This window comes from Pituophis catenifer, unplaced genomic scaffold (assembly GCF_029215685.1).
Source record: "Pituophis catenifer annectens isolate HBS135680 unplaced genomic scaffold, rPitCat1.0.hap2 SCAF_11, whole genome shotgun sequence".
Taxonomy (NCBI): Eukaryota; Metazoa; Chordata; class Lepidosauria; order Squamata; family Colubridae; genus Pituophis; species Pituophis catenifer.
The window spans coordinates 15137181-15156842 of record NW_027256891.1 but is presented as its reverse complement, the minus strand read 5'-3'; the positions used below and the strand labels follow the sequence as shown (position 1 = coordinate 15156842).

The 19662-nt window shown below is 41.0% G+C and overlaps 1 protein-coding gene across 2 annotated transcripts; it reads right to left on the bottom strand.

Moving 5' to 3' along the window:
- Nucleotides 1-1077: 1077 nt before the first annotated feature.
- LOC139322615 (SLAIN motif-containing protein-like) lies at nt 1078-19204 on the bottom strand. Of its 2 annotated transcripts, XM_070951765.1 has the most exons (9): nt 19119-19204; nt 16688-17417; nt 15053-15186; nt 12459-12608; nt 7469-7609; nt 5216-5530; nt 4984-5121; nt 3140-3461; nt 1078-2230 (listed from the first exon to the last, which is right to left on the bottom strand). In XM_070951765.1, the coding sequence occupies exons 2-9, from the start codon at nt 17395-17397 to the stop codon at nt 2176-2178; spliced, it is 1965 nt and encodes a 654-aa protein (XP_070807866.1). In that variant the 5' UTR covers nt 17398-17417; nt 19119-19204; the 3' UTR covers nt 1078-2175. The 2 variants fall into 2 exon arrangements, with proteins under 2 accessions (XP_070807866.1, XP_070807867.1); XM_070951766.1 differs by lacking the exon at nt 12459-12608.
- Nucleotides 19205-19662: the final 458 nt, after the last annotated feature.

Below are 19662 nucleotides of genomic sequence, written 5' to 3'. Positions count from 1 at the left end.
TAGCCCAATGGCCAGGAAACAAATACAAACTGTCCGACTATACCAAGTATTCACTCATTTGGCAAATGACTAACAGGAAAGCTTAAAATTGCTTCATGAATTCTCATTGTGTGTTTTTATGGGTCACCGCCTCGGCTTTAACTATATCAAAGCATTACCGATGCATTTGCTAAGTGTCAGTGTATTTTTCTCCCAACATCTTCATAATGGATCTTGTTTGAGAGAAGACATTGTTTCAGGATAGTGTCTACCAGGGTAGATTTGATTTAAATCAAGTCGATTTAAATCAACTCAATTTAAATCACGATTTTTAAAGAGCTACTGTAATCTCTGCTACTCCCCTGACCCGCTGTTGACACCGACAGTCCTAATGTTGCTGAATATAGTGCCTCATGCTACATAACTAAGCTCCATTTCATGCTGAATAAACTAAATTATTTATGTATCTTAAATAGAAAACTCTCTTTAGATAAGATTTTTACTCCAAAAGCATTTTATTAAAATAAATTTGATAAAAATAAAAAAAAATCCAATTTAAATTAAGAAAATTGATTTAAATTTTTAAAAAATCTATTTTTTTTATTTAAAAAAAAAAATCTATTTTTACCCACCCTGGTGTCTACTACAGGTAGTCCTTGACTTATGACCTTAACTGAGCCCAAAATTTCTGTTGCTAAGTGAGGCATTTGTTAAGTGACTTTGTTACACAAACAAAATGATTCACATTTGTGAAGTGAGTCGCTGCAGTTGTTAACGTGGTTGTTAAGTGAATCTGGCTTCGCCATTGGAACGTTGCTTGTCAGAAGGTCACAAAACGTGACCACATGACCCTGGGACACTGTAACCGTCATAAATTTGAGTCAGTTGCTGAGTGTCTGAATCTTGATTATGTGACCATGGAGATGCTGCAACAGTTTTTAAGTGTAACAAATGGTCATAAATCACTTTTTTTCAGTGCCGCCGTAACTTTGAACAGTCACTAAATGAACCGTTGTTAAGTCGAGGACTATCTGTGTTTCTGTCTATGTAAAGAAAGCCAGCAGGACGCAAATTTTGCTACTAAAGACAAGGTAGCACTAGAGCCCCCTTCACATTTATTAACTACAATATCAAGTCACATTGGTGGCAAGAAGTAGGGTTGGCGGATGGGCCAGTTTGCATTCCCAGGTATGATTGTATTCTTGCATTTGGCAAACTCCAAGAGCCACAAGATTTAATTTAAAAAACCAAGTTCCTTCATCCAAAAACAAACCTTCCCCACCCCACCCCTCTCATCACCAAAAAAAAAACCCCTGGACAGTAGAAAAGACTTGTACAAAAGAAGAAAGGTAGATTTTAGTATCAAGGAATTAAGTGACGGTCATGAGAGAACGAAACACTTCCAAGTGCATTTTTTTTAGCCGGCAAAGGTGTTGCTACCACCCCCACGAAAACCCGCCTAGCTAAAAGATAAAAAGGAAGAGAGTAAATGGGTAAATAAGACCTCACATTATCAGCCTGCAGGCAAGAGCACATAATAAACAAGTCTTGGGAGACAACGGGCATACCAAGCTTTTAAGACATTCTCCTGTGACAGACGATGCACGCTATAGCTATTGTTGTTAAAAAAGCCTTTTCTTCAAGTTTTATAATAATAAAAGTAGTGAAGATACCTGTTCGGGACAAGTAAAAAAAACTCCTCTGAATTTTCCTAGAAAAGTTAAGTTACACCAAGTGACATAAGAAAGAGTCATTTCTAATTATGTTTACCTTATCTAGCTGCCTTTTGCAAAGGGGAGGAAAAACCCCCCACCCCACAGACTCAAAAACGCCTCATTGCCACAGGAGCACCATCCCATGCTCTTCTCCTTCCTTGTTGTGTACCATGAACGAATCTTCAAATGTGTGCCTCGGGCCACACCTGTACCTCCAGGTACAAGAACTACCGTAATCAAGGCTCAGCAGTAAGACAAGAATAGCAGGAACGAAGAAAAAAAAAAATCCAGCCATCAAGGTCCAAAGAAAAAAACAAATGTCCCAAATTCATCATTCCAGTTTGTCAAGCGTGGTGGCAATGGGGAGGAAACGGAGGCCTTAAGCATGTCCTCCTGCCCAGCCAGCTGGGCTGTTGTCCAGTTACATAACCCAACAAACAAGTCATTGTTCATTATTCTTTTTTTTTTTTTTTGGTTTGGTTCAGTAACATCCATCTTTCCAAGAGTCGTCCACAGGGATGTTGGCCTTTGGATATCTGTTGGGATGTACACAGACAGACATTTTATTTGCACAACGCTTTAATAAACAGTACTCAGGAGACAGAACTCATTATCTGTTACTAGTCTTAAAAAAATATTTATCTAAAAGGCAAGTATCTTCCGCTATTTGGTTTGGCTCGCAGTCTGTCAGATCGCTGCAGAATAAAACTAGGTAGGGTATAAAGTTTCTAAAAGGAGCAATCCTGCAGTTTTATAGATGCAAGTCAAGTTGCTCATTACTCTCAATTGCGCCTCCGAAATGCATCACGGGGCAACCCTGTGCTCTCCTCCCCTAGATCCAGTCTGAAACTGGGAAAGAGGAAGGGGGATTCTTTACAATTCAGGGAAATCTTTCCAGCTTTCAGCTGGCATCGTTCTCTGATTTGCTTGGTTGGCTCCGTTTCTTAGCCATCTGGGAGCCGGAAAAGGCCCTTGAGATCAATGCTGTTGGCAAAGTCAGGCATTTAGGCTGCAATCCAAATACAGGTAGTCCTTGATTTACAACCACAAATTGAGCTCAACGTTTCTGTTGCTGAGTGAGACATTTGTTAAGTGAGTTTTGCCCCATTTGATGACTTTTCCTGCCACGGCTGTTAAGTGAATCATTACAATTGTTAAGTTGTTAACGTTGTGAAGTGAATCTGGCTTCCCCCATCAAGTCTGCTCATCAGAAGGTCACAAAAGCTGATCACATCACCCTGGGACACCGCAACCGTCATAAATATGAACCAGTTGCCAAGTGCCTGAATTTTGATCACATGGCCAGGGAGACGCTGCAATGGTCGCAAGTGTGAAAAATGGTCATGAGTCACTTTTTTCAGTGCCGTTGTAAACCGTCACTAAAGGAACTGTTGTAAGTCAAGGACTACCTGTACACCCTCTGTAGGAGCTTTTAGGTCTCTCACCTCTTGGCTGGCTGGCTCAGCTTGCTCTTCAGAGTGGATGCTCCTGCAACCGATGCTTTATTTTTAGGAAGAGAGCTTTTTACTCCTGAGGCCATGCTGTTGCTCCGGTACACTGAACTGCCGCTATTCGAAGCGCTTGGGTTCAACGTGGAAGACTGTAGCTTTCGGACACGGCCGGCCGGACTAGCATACCCAGCAGATCTAACTGGCTGCCGTGGGGTTAGGAGAGTGTTAGCACAGGGGCCTGCTTTCACAGGCTGACGGACTGTCAGGGGGGACTGCCCAGCACCGGAGGAATAACGGAGCTTATTTGGAGTCAGACCTTAAAACAGAAGGGAGGGGAAAATAGAGACGGTATTAATCATTATAAAATGAGGATCAATTTGGGGAGTGTATCCAAAAGGGAACGGGACGCGGTGGCTTGGTGGTTAAGATGCTGAGCTTGTCGATCAAAAGGTCGGCAGTTCTTCAGTTCGAATCCCTAGTGCCGCATAACGGGGTGAGCTCCCGTTACTTGTCCCAGCTTCTGCCAACCTAGCAGTTCGAAAGCACGTAAAAAATGCAAATAGAAAAATAGGGACCACTTTTGGTGGGAAGGGAACAGCGTTCCGTGCGCCTTTGGCGTTGAGTCATGCCAGCCACATGACCACGGAGACGTCTTCGGACAAACACTGGCTCTTCGGCTTTGAAACGGAGATGAGCACCGCCCTCTAGAGTCAGGAACAACTAGCACAAATGTGTGAGGGGAACCTTTACCTTTACCTTTTATCCAAAAGGGACCAGAAGGAGAGAAATGTTTTCAGGCAAATTCACGCGGCTAAAGCAGATCCAGGCCATAGAGGGCTACAAGTTATCCACTGAATCCACAAATTAAAAGGTAAAGGTTTCCCCTGTCCAGTCGTGTCCAGCTCTAAGGGGCCGTTTTTTAGCTGAGGGAGCCACCATTGTCTGAAGACATCTCCGTAGTCATGTGGTCACTTTAGGCCGAGGGGCACGGAGTGCTGTTACCTTCCCACAGAAGTGGTACCTATTCATCTACTTGCATATTTACCTGCTTTCAAACTGCTAGCTGGGCACCACAAATTAAATTAGTAGCCAATTCATATGGCAAAACACACAGCAATAAGACAGCAAATGAAGCTGCCGTATTGTGGACAACTGAAATTCATGAGCAATCTTCAAGGGCAGCTCTAAGCAGAACACATTAGAATAATGTGGACTGAGACTTGTACATTAAGAATGACTGGTCTGGCACATTTCTTCAGAGAAGACCCAGCTGATATCCCAGATGAAGTTGTGAAAGGCACTTCTGTTTTTGTTTTTGTTTTTTTGTTTTTTTTAAAAGAGAGATCTCATTGTTTCAAATCGTGTGCCAGATTTAAAAGCTGCGGCTTCTAAAAAGTGGATTTGGAAGCAATGGTGCAAGTTGCCACTGTATAAAGGCCCTAATTCTTATCCGTGGGAAAAGATTTTCATTTGAGATGCCTTTTTTTAAAAAAAGGGAAGTTGTACTTAGTGTTATTGTACTTAATGTGCCAATTAATGTGTCAACTGAGTTGTACTTAATGCGTCAGCCACTTGCCTGAAATGGTAGGGTCTCCTGCTTGAGCAGGGGGTTGGACTAGAAGACCTCTAAGGTCCCTTCCAGCTCTATTCTGAATTGAAATTGAACTAAAAACAAACAAGGTTCCCAAAAAACTTCCAGATTTAAAACTGTTACTTCAGGGAACGTGCAGCCCCATTAAAACCTGTGGCAAACTAAGATCTCTCAAACAACATGCTATCTTTCCTACTCTGCGGTAGGAAATGTCATGGAACACTCTGAGAAGAAGAAGCCAACTTACTGACGGATTCCTGATGGATTCTAGAGAGTCGACTACTGGGAATCTGTAAATCTGAGTCCAAGCTCCGGCTATTTCTTACTGACTCCAAAGATCGCAGACCGGTCCTAGCCAGGTTAGGCATACTGTGACGCAGTTCCTCTGTGAAGGATAACATAACAAGAATTGAAAAAATCCAACTACTGCTATCTAACCTTCTGGTCCAAAAACCGATTCAGAAATGGGACCACGCTACCTTCGTTTGAAGAATACTTTAGTCTATCTTGCATTGGGCTCTGCACTGTCCTCCGCGGGGGGCGAATTCGGGTATTTGTGGCCCTCCCGTAATCCGCGTTTGTGGACGGAGACTGGCATCGCGGTGAGCTGAGTGGGGATGGAGAGTATCTGTGACTGCTATGATAGGAGAAAGAGCAGTCATCGTCCTCATCTTCCAAACTGTATGTGTCAAAATCCTGGTCACTGTAGGTGCCCCTGCGTAAGGAGTGTAAGGAGGCACTGGAACTGCGGCGGGAAACAGAGGCCGAGCTGGAGGCACAATCCTGGCGAAGACCTGAAGAAAAGCCAAGGCCAACAGAAGACATAAGTTACTTCTAAGCAGTACCAATTCCTGACAAGACAACTGATTAAATATGAGGTAAATTTCAGATGGCTAATACCTGAGGGAATATTAGTCACCTGAAATGAAAAAAAGATACAGCCTAGATTCCATAGATAAAGCACACAAATTCTATGATCATCACTTCAGTTCATATGAGGAACGAGGGAGAAGAGAGGAAATAGAAAGTAAAAGACAAGAGGAAGTAATAGGAGGGGAAAATATACAAGAAGAAAGTGAAACTGAGAAAAAAAGAAAGCAGAATGAGAATAAGTAACGGCAAAGGAACAGAGAAAAATAAGATCAACTAGAACGACAAGACCCATTTATAAGTGAAACGATGGAAGAAGAAATAAAATTATTGTCAATGAACATAAACGGACTGAACTCGCCTATGAAAAGGAAAAGAACTTTTCCCAAATTACAAAAATTAAAATTAGATTTAATTTAATTTAATTTGTCTTCAAGAAGACATAGTTACTTCTTGATCAGGCTGTTTTTAGCATACCTGTGATGACATTTTAATATTTCCCACCCACGAAAGGGCTAGCAAAGCATAGATGACAGCAACCACATCAGACATGTAATGAAACCCACGCGAAGCAACGGCAGCATTTTCCGCTTTCAGCCTCAATCATTTTAAAGGCGCCAAAATGAGGGTTGCAATCTAGCTTTAACATCTCTGGAGACACAATTAATCCCAGAACAAGTAGTTTATGTGCATTTCAGCACTCGTAACCAGTATCTGCATTTTGGGGCAGAGTAACAATCTGGAGTGTTTTAATAGGGACAGCATATTGTAAATCTACAGGGCCTCCCTCAAACGTTTAGGCAAACATCAGCGTATCAACTTTTCCATTCTACAACTTTTTCATTTTACACGTTTTATCAGTAAGAAACCAAATGTTTGATGCAATATATAGTAAAGTTTCCCCTCGCACATATGTGCTAGTAATTCCCGACTCTAGGGGGCGGTGCTCATCTCCGCTTCAAAGCCGAAGAGCCAGCGCTGTCCAAAGACATCTCCGTGGTCATGTGGCTGGCATGACTACATGCCAAAGGCGCACAGAAAGCTGTTACCTTCCCACCAAAGGTGGTCCCTATTTTTTCTACTAACATTTTTTATGTGCTTTCGAACTGCTAGGTTGGCAGAAGATGGGACAAGGAATGGGAGTTCACCCCATTACGCGGCATTAGGGATTTGAACCGCTGAACTGCCGACCTTTCGACTGACAAAGGGTCTTAGCCAATGAGCCACCGCCAATGAGCCACCGCGTCCCTCTTGATGCAATATACCGAGCTATTAATGACTTTAATTTACCAGAAACAAAGTAGGATGCTGTAGTTCTTTCACAAAGGTAGAATTTCAAAGCTGAATGATCCATAATGAGATAGTCTAATGTAACCTGCTCTAAAAGCAAGACTTTTCTTTCTTTCTTTCTCAATCTGGAGAAGAAAATACTTTTTCTTCTCTTCTCCAGATTGTTGGGGGCAATATGCTGACTCTGTAAACTGCTCAGAGAGGGCTGTAATGCACTGTGAAGAGGTATATAAATCTAAGTGCTATTGCTATTTTCCCCCAAAGATTGTTAAGCTATGCTGGAACACGCATGTACTTCAGGAGCATCTGCAATGAGTTCAAGAGCAGGTGCTTCTAGACAGACATAGCCAAAGCAACAACAAACACGTATCATTAAATGGGGACATCTAATTTACTAGCAGAGGCTAGTAAATTGCCCACCTAAGAAGCTATCTGTTTGTTCTCTTGGACTGTTAGAATGAGTGAAAATTCAGTAAGTGGAAAAATAATATTTTGTATTATTGTTTCAAAAAAAAAATCATCCTATAAAAGGTGATGTGGAGACAGAAATACTATAAATTGCTTTCACCTACTTTCTTCCTGTAGGCGGGCCATAACTTGCACGTCAGTCAAGTCCTGCAGTTTGTAGCCCATTGAAATCGAGTCGTCTGAGGTACTAAGTTCGCTATCGACAGACGACTGAGAGCTCAAAGCTGAATGCATGTTCAAGTAACCTTAGAAAGAGGTGGGAGAGAAGGAAAAGGAAGGTGAGAGTGAGGAAGCTAAAGATACAGTTATAATATACACAATTGTACAAGCACTGTAGTTGTATGCACTTCCCCCCCCCCCCCCGTTTTGTACTCAAACACCTTTACAAGGTAAACAAATTTATTAAGGATTGACCAGCAATAATTTCAAAGTGAGAGAGTTCTTTCAATATTCAATACGGAGGAAAGTTATCCTGCCATATATGGTAACTGTAGAATTCTGTTATTAAAATCGCCATTTCAGTTAATCTTTCCTATCCTAATGTCCCAGATGAATGGACATTACTCTGAGCTGCCTCCTACAAACCTTTGGCAACTCTGTTTCTGTGACGTGCAGGGAAAGAAAAGGATTATAGCCTGTAAAATAGTTTGGATGGAGCCACCGAGAGGCATCAAAACTAGGTCAAACATAATTACATCATTTCCTATAGCAGCAGAAATACAAAACTGTGTTTGTGAATGCAAAGTCAACTTACTTTATTAGCTACATTTTAGTTTTTATACTATGAGTGAAGGGTTTCCCTAACAGCATGTGGCTGAAGATATTAGTCATCATCCTCTACTAAAGAAGCGCAAGCTTGCCAATATTAACATGTGTTGGCTTTACCAGATCATCAGTTCTTCATGAATTTAGGGCTTCTTAAATTATATCAGTCAAGATGACTCTCCAATTTCTGCTGCAGATGGATGAGGATTTTTGAAAATTGATCTTTTCAAATTCAGAGTGTGAATTTAAGATAATGCCCAAGCCTGCTGCAAAACATATTCTGTTTTTGGTTTGAATACTTCAGAGAAAAGTGAGGTTATTTTAAGAAAAAAAAAAATAGACAAGAGAACCAGACATTTTGGCCACCAAGTTGCACTGTAAACACGTTACTAGTTCACAATTGATTGTTTCTAGCCTTCCCCTCAATATATTTTATAGGTCATTTGACATAAAAAAATGGAGGGGGGGGCATTATTTGCTTGACTGGCCAGAGCAGATTATTGTTAGACAAGCAGGCTACTTATTTACAAAGTCCTGGACACGTTCAAAGAAGCAGTCGCTTAGTCATTAAACAAGAAACTAAGCTAATTATATGGCAAAATTCGTGTGTGTTTAAGCAGGATAAGCATTCGTGACTAACCACAGCAATCTTAATTCCCTTCTAAGCAGCACTGTCATGTTTGTTACTCAGAAAGCAATTAAAATTACTAAAAGCAGTGTAGGATCAAACAAGAGAGATTACCATTCTCAGAGTTAGCAACGGTTTGAATGGCTTTCAAAAGTAAATTCATAGGGAACAAGGGGAGCAGGTCAAAACTCAGATACGGAAATTAAAACAGACCTTACGGCCATTCCAATCTAGAGTGAGGGCTCTCCACTTACAGGGTGGATTTGATTTAAATCAAGTTAATTTATTCACTAGTAAAAAGGCTTGATTTAAATCAACTCAATTTAAATCGTAATTTTTAAAGAGCAAATGTCATCTCTGTCCTGCAGTGGCTCCTCCTCTGACCCGCTGTTGACTCACAGACAGTCCCAATATTGCAGATACAGCCTCATGTTACATAACTAAGCTCCATTTCATGCTGAATAAACTAAATCATTAATGTATCTTAAATAGAAAACTATCTTTAGATAGATTTTTACTCCAAAAGCATTTTATTAAAATAAATTTGATAAAAATAAAAAAAATCCAATTTAAATTTTTTAAAATCCGATTTAATTTTTTTTAAAAAATCATCGATTTTTATCCACTTAATATTCATTGGAGAAATAAAATTCTTGTTCCTTTCAATGGGACCTTCCCTCCCAAAACAAACCACCATGTGGAAAGGTAAAGATCCAGAAGCTAATCAAGAGCAAAGACTTAAAACTGCCATGCTGCACCTCCTGTCTGTCTACAGTTAATCCTGTCCAATCGGTGCAATTGATTTACTGAAATCATACGAACGACTGCTAATCGTATAAGTAACAGAAGCAAACTACAACAGCAACCTCCCTGGGTAAAACTCTGTACAGAAATATTTCTCCACCTTGGCAACGTTAAGACTTATGGACTTCAGTTCTCAGAATTCCCCAGCCAGCTATGCTGGCTGGAGAATTCTGGGAGTTGAAGTCCTCAAGTCTTAAAGCTGCCAAGTTTGAAGACCTCTGCTATACAGCATTGAATATAGAGATATTCACCACTATTGCATTGCTATACAGCAGGGGTATCAAACTCAAGGCCAGCGGGCTGGATGCAGCCCAAGGGGTGCTTAGATCTGGTCCGCCTGGAAATAGCGAAGGACCGGCCCGCAGTGCCTCTGCCAGCAAAAACGGGCTCCCAATCTCTGTTTTCGGCTGGGATGGCCTCCTGCAACCCTCTGCCAGTTAAAACGGAGCTCGGGAGGGATGCACACTCGCTGGCAGAGGGTTGCAGGAGGCCGTCCCATCCGAAAACGGAGATTGGGAGCCCATTTTCACTGGCAGAGCACTGGGGCCACCACAGGCGCCCCTAGTGACGTCAAGATGGCCACGCCCCCCAGCCTCCCCCAAAGTCAAACATAACCTTGATGCTGCCATCAATGAAATCAAGTTTGACACCCCTGCTATACAGTATCACAAAATACACTGATTTAGTTGGCAGGATAAAGAAAGCAAAATGTTGGATTTGAGAGCAAGGTCTGTAAGGATTCCCCCCCCCCCCCCCGTTCTAATTGATTAATTTCATTGGTGGCTCCATCAAGTGGAAGGAGAATTTCCAGTTCAGCAAAAAATGAATTTTCACATGACTGCGATCAAAATCATGATAAACGCCTGCAAAGAGATGCCAAATTTCAGACTTGCAGAGCAAGCAAGAGTACCAATTTAAAAGCTGCTTGATATGTAGGCAGTCACTACATGTGGCCTTCCCTCATTAGTTGCAGTTTGAGGATACTATATCATAATTCATTAATGCACTAAATATGAAAAAAAATGTATTTTGGGATTCACTCGTTGCTCTTAAAGGATTATTTGTTACAGAATTCTCAAATAATGGGTCTAAATTTAAAAAAAAAACAATTTAGAATGTAATTTCTGTATTGCTATTTGATCTGTCTTTAGGGAAGTGAAAACACTGAATTGGCAGCAAACCAGATAAACTGGGCACAGTTTCTGTGACTGAAAGGAAAGAAGAAAGGATCCAGTAATAAAAGACAAAAATAATCAAGTACAAGTTAATGTTATAGCCTCCATTTATTTGACAAAGGAAATTCAGTATTGTCTTTTATTAGAATGTAAGATGTCAGTAATTTAGTCTTAATAGGCAGGGATTACTTCACTTATTTTCCCTACCGGTTCGCAAATGTGGGTGCGCGCATGCTTCGCTAGCACGCGCCCCATCCACACATGCGCCCGGCCTTCCATGCATGCGCTTTGCTGGCACGCGCACCTTCCACGCATGCCCCCCCGGCCTCAAAAATGTGCCTAAATAGGATAGAATAGAGCATAGAGATAGCATTTCCGCTACTGGTTCCAGCGAACCGGCTGAATACCACCTCTGTTAATAGGTTTTCTCCACCCCAAATATCCAAGAATAGTTAGAAAATGGTTTAATGGTATTTCATTTGTCCTTATTTTTAAAAAAAATCAAGCATGCAATAAGCGATTGGCTTTTAAATGCTGGTTCTAAATGCAAATCAACTCTCTGTACAGCTAGGTGAGTTTTGCAAGCTGTTTCAGCTACCACCTTCAAAGCAAACTGGTCATTCCAACTTTTCGAAAACTTCAGGCAGAGCAGACAAGACATGTGGAGGTCTATTTATTATAGACTTAGGACCACAGGTAGTCCTCAACTTACAACAGTTCATTTAGTGACCGTTCGAAGTTACAGCGGCACTGAAAAAAGTGACTTACGACCGTTTTTCAGACTTACGACTGCTGCAGCATCCCCATGTTCAAGTGATCAAAATCCAGACGTTTGGCAACTGACTTGTATTTATGACGGTTGCAGTATTCGGGGGTTGTGTGATCCCCTTTAGCAACCTTCTGACAAGCCAAGTCATTGGGACAACCAGATTCACTTAACAACTGGGGCAAGAAGGTCGTAAAATGGAGCAAAATAAATGTTTCACTTAACAGCAAAAATGTTGGGCTCAGTTGAGGTCATAAGTCGAGGACTACCTGTATAAGCTTATTCTCACCAACCGTGGGAGAGGATATATACATGCAAGTTAAAACATTTTCACACACATAAAGCAACAGAGGAATGCCATGCTAAAGAGGATTCTCCATTTTCCTAAGGGATAATCAAATGCCCTGGGTCTAAAGGAGACGGGCCAGACAATGGTCCTTGATTACAAAAATAATACAGACCTTTTGTGTGTGGGGGGGGGGGGGACCAAATTAGCACAAAGAAGCAAGAAGATTTAAATAAGATTTCTGGAAGCATTAGATTGAAGAAGCCCTTAGATCAGGGGTGTCAAACTCAAGGCCTGGGGGCCTGAAAGGGCCTGTGATGTGGTTAGATTCGGCCCATGGGGCCGTCTTCAAAAATGTAAGGTTGCTGGCCCGCGACGCTTCGGCCCGGTCTAACCAATGCAAAGAGGAAACATGCCAGCAGTTTGGGGAGTGGCATCAGGCTGGCCACGCCCACCCAGTTGGTCACACCCACCCAGTCAACCATGCCCGGCTGGCCCCTCTGAGATCAACCACAGCCCTGATGCGGCCCTCAATGAAATTGAGTTTGACACCCCTGCTTTAGATCATCACGTTAAACTGAACAAAGCAAACCAGTCACATCTTGTCCTCCCTCGGTATGCATTTCCCACCTCCATTCCTCTAAAAAGTATCCCAGATGCCATGCCATACCTGAGCTACCGCAAGTTAGTAGTGGTTTGTTAGTTGATTTGTAGTGCCCAGGAGAGTTTAGTGCATTGCTACAGGACCCTGTGTCTGCATTCAAGTTATGCACACTTGGAGACGCCAATGGACTGCAATACAGGGATTTCCACCTACTGGCTAAAGGAAGATACAAAAAAAGCCACAAATTGTTACCACGTTAAACACAGAAACTCAGATGAGGAGAGAGAGAGAGAGAGAGAGAGAGAGAATGTCAAACCACATCTCCATGCGTTACATGCCAGACACACTCACCCCCTGAGTCATGATACAAACCAATAAATTCAATTTCCAATTATGGCTGACAGATTAATCCAGTTTTAATCTGGAATTAAAACAAAGGAAGACAATCCTTAGTTCTCCGTGGGCTATCCTGTTTTAGCATCTGGGACTAGCAGGTGTCCGACAAATATATGCTGCGGTGTGAATTTTACAATGTTCACATTGTTGGACATACTTGAGTCGGTTTGAAGTGCTAAAGGGAATTCTGAAAGATGAGCTGTGGTTCTTCTCTACAGCTTTCCAAGTAACAGGCTAGAGGAGAAGATATCTAGTATTATGGCATTTTTCTCCAATGAAGAAATGCATAGCTTGCCATCTCTTATCCTGGAATGTGGATATACATTAAGGTGTAAGTTTCCTAGCTGGACAATCTTAGAGATACTATTATATGTCAAAAAAATTCAACATGAATCAGGTTTCTGGAGTTATGAAGGACAGATACAGGTAGTGTGGTCTAATGAAAACATTATCTAGTGGGAAAACTGTTCTGGGCCCATTTCTCAAAATGCTTCTTTCTGGCTAGGTATGATGGGACTGTAAAATTGTAGCATCCCAAGAGCCCCCAAAAAACTTGAACAGAACTATTAAAACCAAATAAAGATTTCCCATCATTACCTAGGGGCTGAGATTTAAAACAATATTGAAAATTCAAAAAGAGGTGGCATTATTTATGAAAAACAATCATTTTATTCTGATGTACATCATCCTCACATTCTAGGAGTGGATGACAAGTTTCTTTAATTTTTTGACAAACTTGCTAATGTGTTTAAGTTGTTACATTGTTCAACTTAACACACTTCGAAAAAAACAGTATTTAGCTAGCAGAGTGTTATACAATTGTTCTGTTTCCCTGAGAATGTAATATGATGCCAGATGACAAAATCAAGTTTTCATGCAAAAATCTCTCTAAAACCATTCTTTGGTTTACTGTAATATTAATGTTTTCCACAGTAGCAAGATACTCAAATTATAATTATTCAGAGGGCAGCAATTTACAGTACTGAATGTATTGTAGGTGCCAGAATTAAAATAAGTTTTTATATTTTTAAGTGCTATGTGCCAACGAGTAGAGTTTTATATGTATGTGAATAATGAGTTATATTAAAGGACTATTTCAAATGAAACAGTACAACATAAAAACATTTGAAAGAAAGTATTTCCTTTAAGGTTTGCAAAATATATTTTTAAAAGATTATCCCAAGGTATCTCAATTTCTTAAGATATTAATCTTAATATCAAGTGGAACAACTTGCCTCCAGAAGTTGTAAATGCTCCAGCATTGGAAGTTTTTAAGAAGATGTTGGATAACCATTTGTCTGAAGTGGTGTAGGGTTTCCTGCCTAAGCAGGGGGTTGGACTAGAAGACCTCCAAGGTCCCTTCCAACTCTGTTATTCTATTCTATCCTTATGAGGGCAGAGGAAATTCTCCAACTAGGGCTTCTAGTCCAAAGGATCATGTAAGCTTTCTAACTTGGGGCAAATCCAGAAGCAGGCATAAAAGATAGCTGGGTGCTTTAAGGCTAGTCATCCCTCTCTCAATTCAATCCATCTCACAGAGGAATAGTTGGAGGGAAACACGAGGCAGGAGCATAATATAGGCCAGTGATGGTGAATCTTTTCGGCACCAAGTGCCGAAAAGGGAGCAGGCACATGCTTCTGGGCCACAACCAGGAAGAGGAGCAGGCCAGGGCGCATGAGCGTGCCCGAAAATGAACTTCCGGTTTCAGCTACTGAACTTCCGGTTTCAGCCAGCTATTCCTCCGGGTTTCTAGCACGCATGCACACGCGAAAATCAGCTTGTCGGCACACATGCTCACGCAGGAAAGTAGAAGACCAGCTCTTCTAATTTCTGGCACTGCCGCATGCAAAAAGGCCAGTTGATCATTGCACGTGCATGCGCTCCAGAAACCCGGAAGAGGAATGGGCAACGCGCGTGCCAGGCGACATGACTACATGTGCCACTTCGGGCACGCGTACCATAGGTTCGCCATCATGGATATAGGCTAACTTGAGTTGTACAAAATAAAGGCAGGATATAAATATTAGCTCAGCAATATCCCACTTAAGCACTAGGCTGGGTTTTATCTGTATCAAGCGAATGCAAAAAGGCCCTGATTTCAAGGGGTTATGACCTGATCTTATGATCCAATTCATTTTTCTCGAGTCTTCTCCATTATCTCCATTATGCCGAGTTCTTTAAAAGTGCGATAGTTAACAAATCAATCCTACTAGCTTTCTTGGTGATCGCTTAAGGCTTCTTTCAAGACAAAACGTAGGCCTACCTTGGTCGAGTCTGCTGATGAGGGTACGGCAAGCTGCCTCGGTCTCAGGACTAGGGTGATCCAACACCTGTCTACACCACTTCAGGGGAGATTCCTTGTTATCTGTCGGTGGTTTTCTTGGAGAAACATACAGCCTTAAGTGGAAAGATAAAAAGTTTTAACTTGACAGCTTGATTGGAGCAACTATTTCGATATCTCTATGCTTCCATTAGTATTTTATCAATAAATGTCAAATATTACAGCAAAGAAATATAACAAGTCTTCCCCTTCCTTAACTATTTGGGGGTCAGACAAAATTATTTCCATTTTTAAGATGGATCCCAATTTCGTCATTCATCCAATAATGAAATTATCTATCCTGCTGTACTTTCTCGTAAGTCTGCTTCATTTTCTAACAAACAGGTAGTCCTCAACTTACGACCACAATTGAGCCCACAATTTCTGTTGTTTAATGAGACAATTGTTAAGTGAGTTTTGCCCCCATTTTATGACCTTGCTTGCCACAGTTGTTAAGTGAATCACTGCAGTTGTTATGTTAGTACCATGGCTGTTAAGTGACTCTGGCTTCCCTATTGACTTTGCTCGTCAGGAGGTTACAAAAGGAGATCACGTGATCCCAGGATGCTATGACCAAAATATGAGTCAGTTGACAAGCATCTGGATTGTGACCATGGGAATGCTGCAATGTCCCAAGTGTGAAAAACGGTCGTAAGTCACTTTTTTCAGTGCTGTTGTAACTTTGAATAGTCACTAAATGAACTGATGTAAGTCGAGGACTACCTGTACATAATTTTTTTGCTAAGGAAATAATGATCAATGGCAGGAGAAACATTTTAATATTTGTGTAAAACAATGATTGGTCGATGATTGTAAGAGATGTAATATCTCTTCAATTTTTTTTCAAAATACACTATTTAGGTAAATACTTGCAATCTTAACAAAAATAGTCCTAGCAATTTATCCTCTGAATGATCTGAGTTAATTATAACTTTGAATCCCTATAGCAGAACTTATTCATTCTTTTTTAAAAAATCATTTTTTAAAAAATCCTCAGACCCTTTTTCAAGTATAGCCCCCTTCCTACTTCTAGCAAGCATCTTCCACTTCCCAGGTGGAAAAAAATCCAATAATCCAGTCTCCAATCTCTTTCATCTAATCCAATTATTTTTTCAATAACGAGCTTAAGGAATGGTTACTTAAGGAATTGTTGCTTAAGGTGACCTTACATCTTACATTTTGCTATGTGTACAGATCGACTATTATGCAAATACCTGTAATACTAATAGAAATACTTTAAGGAACTCTATTTGGCAATAGTTTTCACTCCATTTGGCAATCTCTTATGAGAAAAGTGGCACTCTAAATAGAAATATAGGCTTCCTGGTTTCCCATACCTGTTTTCCTTTCTGTTTCTCTTAAACATTTTAGACCACAGGTTTTTTTTACAAATTAATCCCCTTTCTTTCACACTGTTCATTTTCCTGTCACACTGCTACGCTCACTGTTGTTTTTGAGGGCCAGTGGACTGAAAGAGAAACAGAATAATAATATGCTCTGGAAAATATGATTATAGCCTTATTCCCTCTTAGCATGAATCCTTTAGAGCTACAATATGTCATCTCATATAGTACATACCAGCTGTCCTCTTCATCGCTGCCATTCTCTAACTCCAGTAATTCCACTTCATCCAGAGCTGTTTCATCCAAGAAATCTTCCGTGTTTGTGTTTGCTTCCTTCATTTGCAAGGCTGGCTCAACTCCTGTGGCAAAATCTTCTAGCAACACTGCGGGGTTGCAATCCCAACGAGAGACATCGTTTGTGTTAGCATCACTGTTCTGCATCTGAGTACCACTCACAAACTTTGCACCGGAGGGCTCTTGGTCAGAACTGTTTTCACAACTGTGCTGTATTGTGGTCTCCTCCGCATCCTTTTTAAAAAACTCACCGCTTTCCTCTGCTTCTGACCTTATTTTACTCAGGGCTGAATGCAGGTCTGCCACGATTTGCAATTCCTGCTTATCCATTAGTACGTTGATGCTATTATTCATTTCCATGCCGTTGAGCCTGGAATTGCAATTATCCACTCCAGCATCAGCTTGGCTCAGCATTTTGGCCTCCGGCACACTTCGTAGGCTTCTAGTTCTCAGCTGCTGGTTCTGGAGCTCAAGCCGCCTCACAAGCTCTTGCAATTTCCTCACTTCTTCCAGCTCAGGGCCCACCTGATCAGCCACTGACTGTGTATCAGGACCCATCACTGAGTTCTCTGCTGAGCTTCGGCTCAATTCCGTTCCAAGGTTGTGGTCCGGCTGAATTACAGTGGTGCTCCCAGGAACGACCATCTTCATGGAACCCCTGAGGAATTTTGCTAGAAAAAGATACCACAGAAGGTGGGTATTAAAGAAACAGTGAACACACTTAAACTATCAGCTTTCCTATTAATTAAATGTATTCGGTTTGATGACACAGCAAGAATGCCTTAGTGAATCCCAAAGCAATTTATCTGCAGGAATAGTATGTTTTATTTACAATGGCTATCTTGACATGGTCAATGCTTCTTCGGTACAAGCAGTAACTGTAATGACTGCTAATGGCTAATCTGCACCTACTATGTAACTTGACATTTATAATGAGAACTTGTAATGTAAATAATCTTCCCAAATCCAACCGGAGCTGCCCACATAGAGCACTTTCACAACAGAAGCTTTTGTTTGGCAAGGTCATTTAGTAAACAGTATACCCAACTCTGCCTTCTTAAATATTACTTATCTAAAATAAATTCAAAGAAAAATGTTGCCTGAGTCTGTGCGAAAAGAAAGATTCAGAAATTAAAGATTTGAAAGATAAACATATTACTGCAGTTCCATATGGTGGCAGTTTGTAACACTATCATTTTGAAAGATTAAATATTGAAAGAAAAAAAACTGAGCATTTCACATTAAACACAGACTGTAAAAATGTGGCTCACCCCCACCATTTATTCAATCATATATTTGTTTCTTCAAGCTTTGATAAGAAATAAAATGAAATCCGGGACCGGCAGCAGTTTAGTGCTTAAGGCCAGAAAGTAAATATTTTGCATTGTCTGAGGAATTAGGCAGCCTATACATTATTATAAAATAAATATACATACATCATAGTTTGGGAAAGTATCTTTAACACAGAATATTTTAGACTTCACTACAGATCAACGCTCATTCAGAGAATAGTGACACTGGAAAGAGAACATGCAGAGTCTTTTTTCTTGATTAATAATAAAGCAAATACATAGAATGATATAAAGGGCACTATCAATATTTTATTATCTCACTTTATATGCTGTGCACCAAAAATTAGGAAAAACAAAAATAACACAGGTACCTATTTCTATACTAAGTAGGACTTAATACAAATAATATTGTTGGCAATTTAAAATTATTCCTGGGCTCAAGTTTTCAAGTCTTGCAAAACAAAACCAATTTTTAAATTCCTAAGCTTTTGGTTCAGAGACCAAAGGAGGAGGAAGTATTCTTTCAATAATCTTTCTAATCTAATTCCTAGTCACTAAATGACTATCCTCATGAGAGTTTTATGTGTTCTTAATGAGTTGGAAAAAAGTCTAGTAACCCTATAATCTGAGTCAGAGAATATGCATCCATCCACAAGAAAATAACAAGGTTGGAAGGAATGGGGTTTTTTTTAAAAAAAGAAAATTGCTGAGAATGAAACTGTAGCATCTCTCACCAGATATGCTAAGCTCTCTTATTGCCACGTATTTCTAAAGGCAACTCATAGATCTCATTTTCACATCAAGACAAAGCTATAAATGGGTCTAATGCTACACAACACAATTTACATTGCCCAACCCAAGTTTTATAAAACAAGTCCCCTTTTGTTAAATCGATTTACAAGGCCAACTAAAAAAAAAAAATACAATGAAAACATACTGTTGCATTTCACAATTTCTGATCCTATTTCAAGCAGACTGCTGCAATCCAACAGAGCCTGTCCACAACAAATGTAACAGCAACCGAAAGGGCAGCATTCTAGCCTCCGTTACCTTCACCCCATTCCAAAAGTAAATTCTTACCAGCACATCTGTCAAGCACAACCACAGCGACAGAACCACCCTGGTCTCACTGGATGACCTCACAGCCAGAGTCATCAGGAGCTGCATGGAGCTGAGGAGGAAGAAAAAGGAGGGGGGGGGGGAAATACATGAGACTACGTCCATGATGGCGAAGTGGCATGCAGAGCTATCTCTCCGGGCATGCCAGCTCTTCTGGGTTCTGCTCAGCAGCACCAGAAACTGGAAGAGCAATTCCCTGGCATGCATGCGCGTGCTGGGAAGCTGAGCTTTCGGTTTCTGGCATCCGCACGCGCGCCGGTCAACTGGTCTTCACATGCGCATGCATGCCAGAAACCAGAAGACCAGGTGACTGGTGCGCTTGCGCACGCTGGAAACCGGAAACCTGGTGCCCTCATGCATGCCAGGGAACTGCTCTTCCGGTTTCCAGGGCTTCTGTGCGTGTGTGCCAGGGAGCTGCTCTTTGGTTTCTGGTGCTTCCCCATGCTCGCATGCGCATGCTCCCGTTTCAGCACTCAGTGCCCAAAGGTTCACCAACACTGGACTA

Coding starts and splice junctions, on each gene's coding strand:
- LOC139322615 (XM_070951765.1), bottom strand. CDS start 17,397: ATGAAGATGGTCGTTCCTGGGAGCACCACTGTAATTCAGCCGGACCAC. Junction 15,187..16,687: donor AGCGATGAAGAGGACAGCTG/GTATGTACTATA, acceptor TTTCCACTTAAG/GCTGTATGTTTCTCCAAGAA. Junction 5,122..5,215: donor AAAGTATTCTTCAAACGAAG/GTAGCGTGGTCC, acceptor TATCCTTCACAG/AGGAACTGCGTCACAGTATG.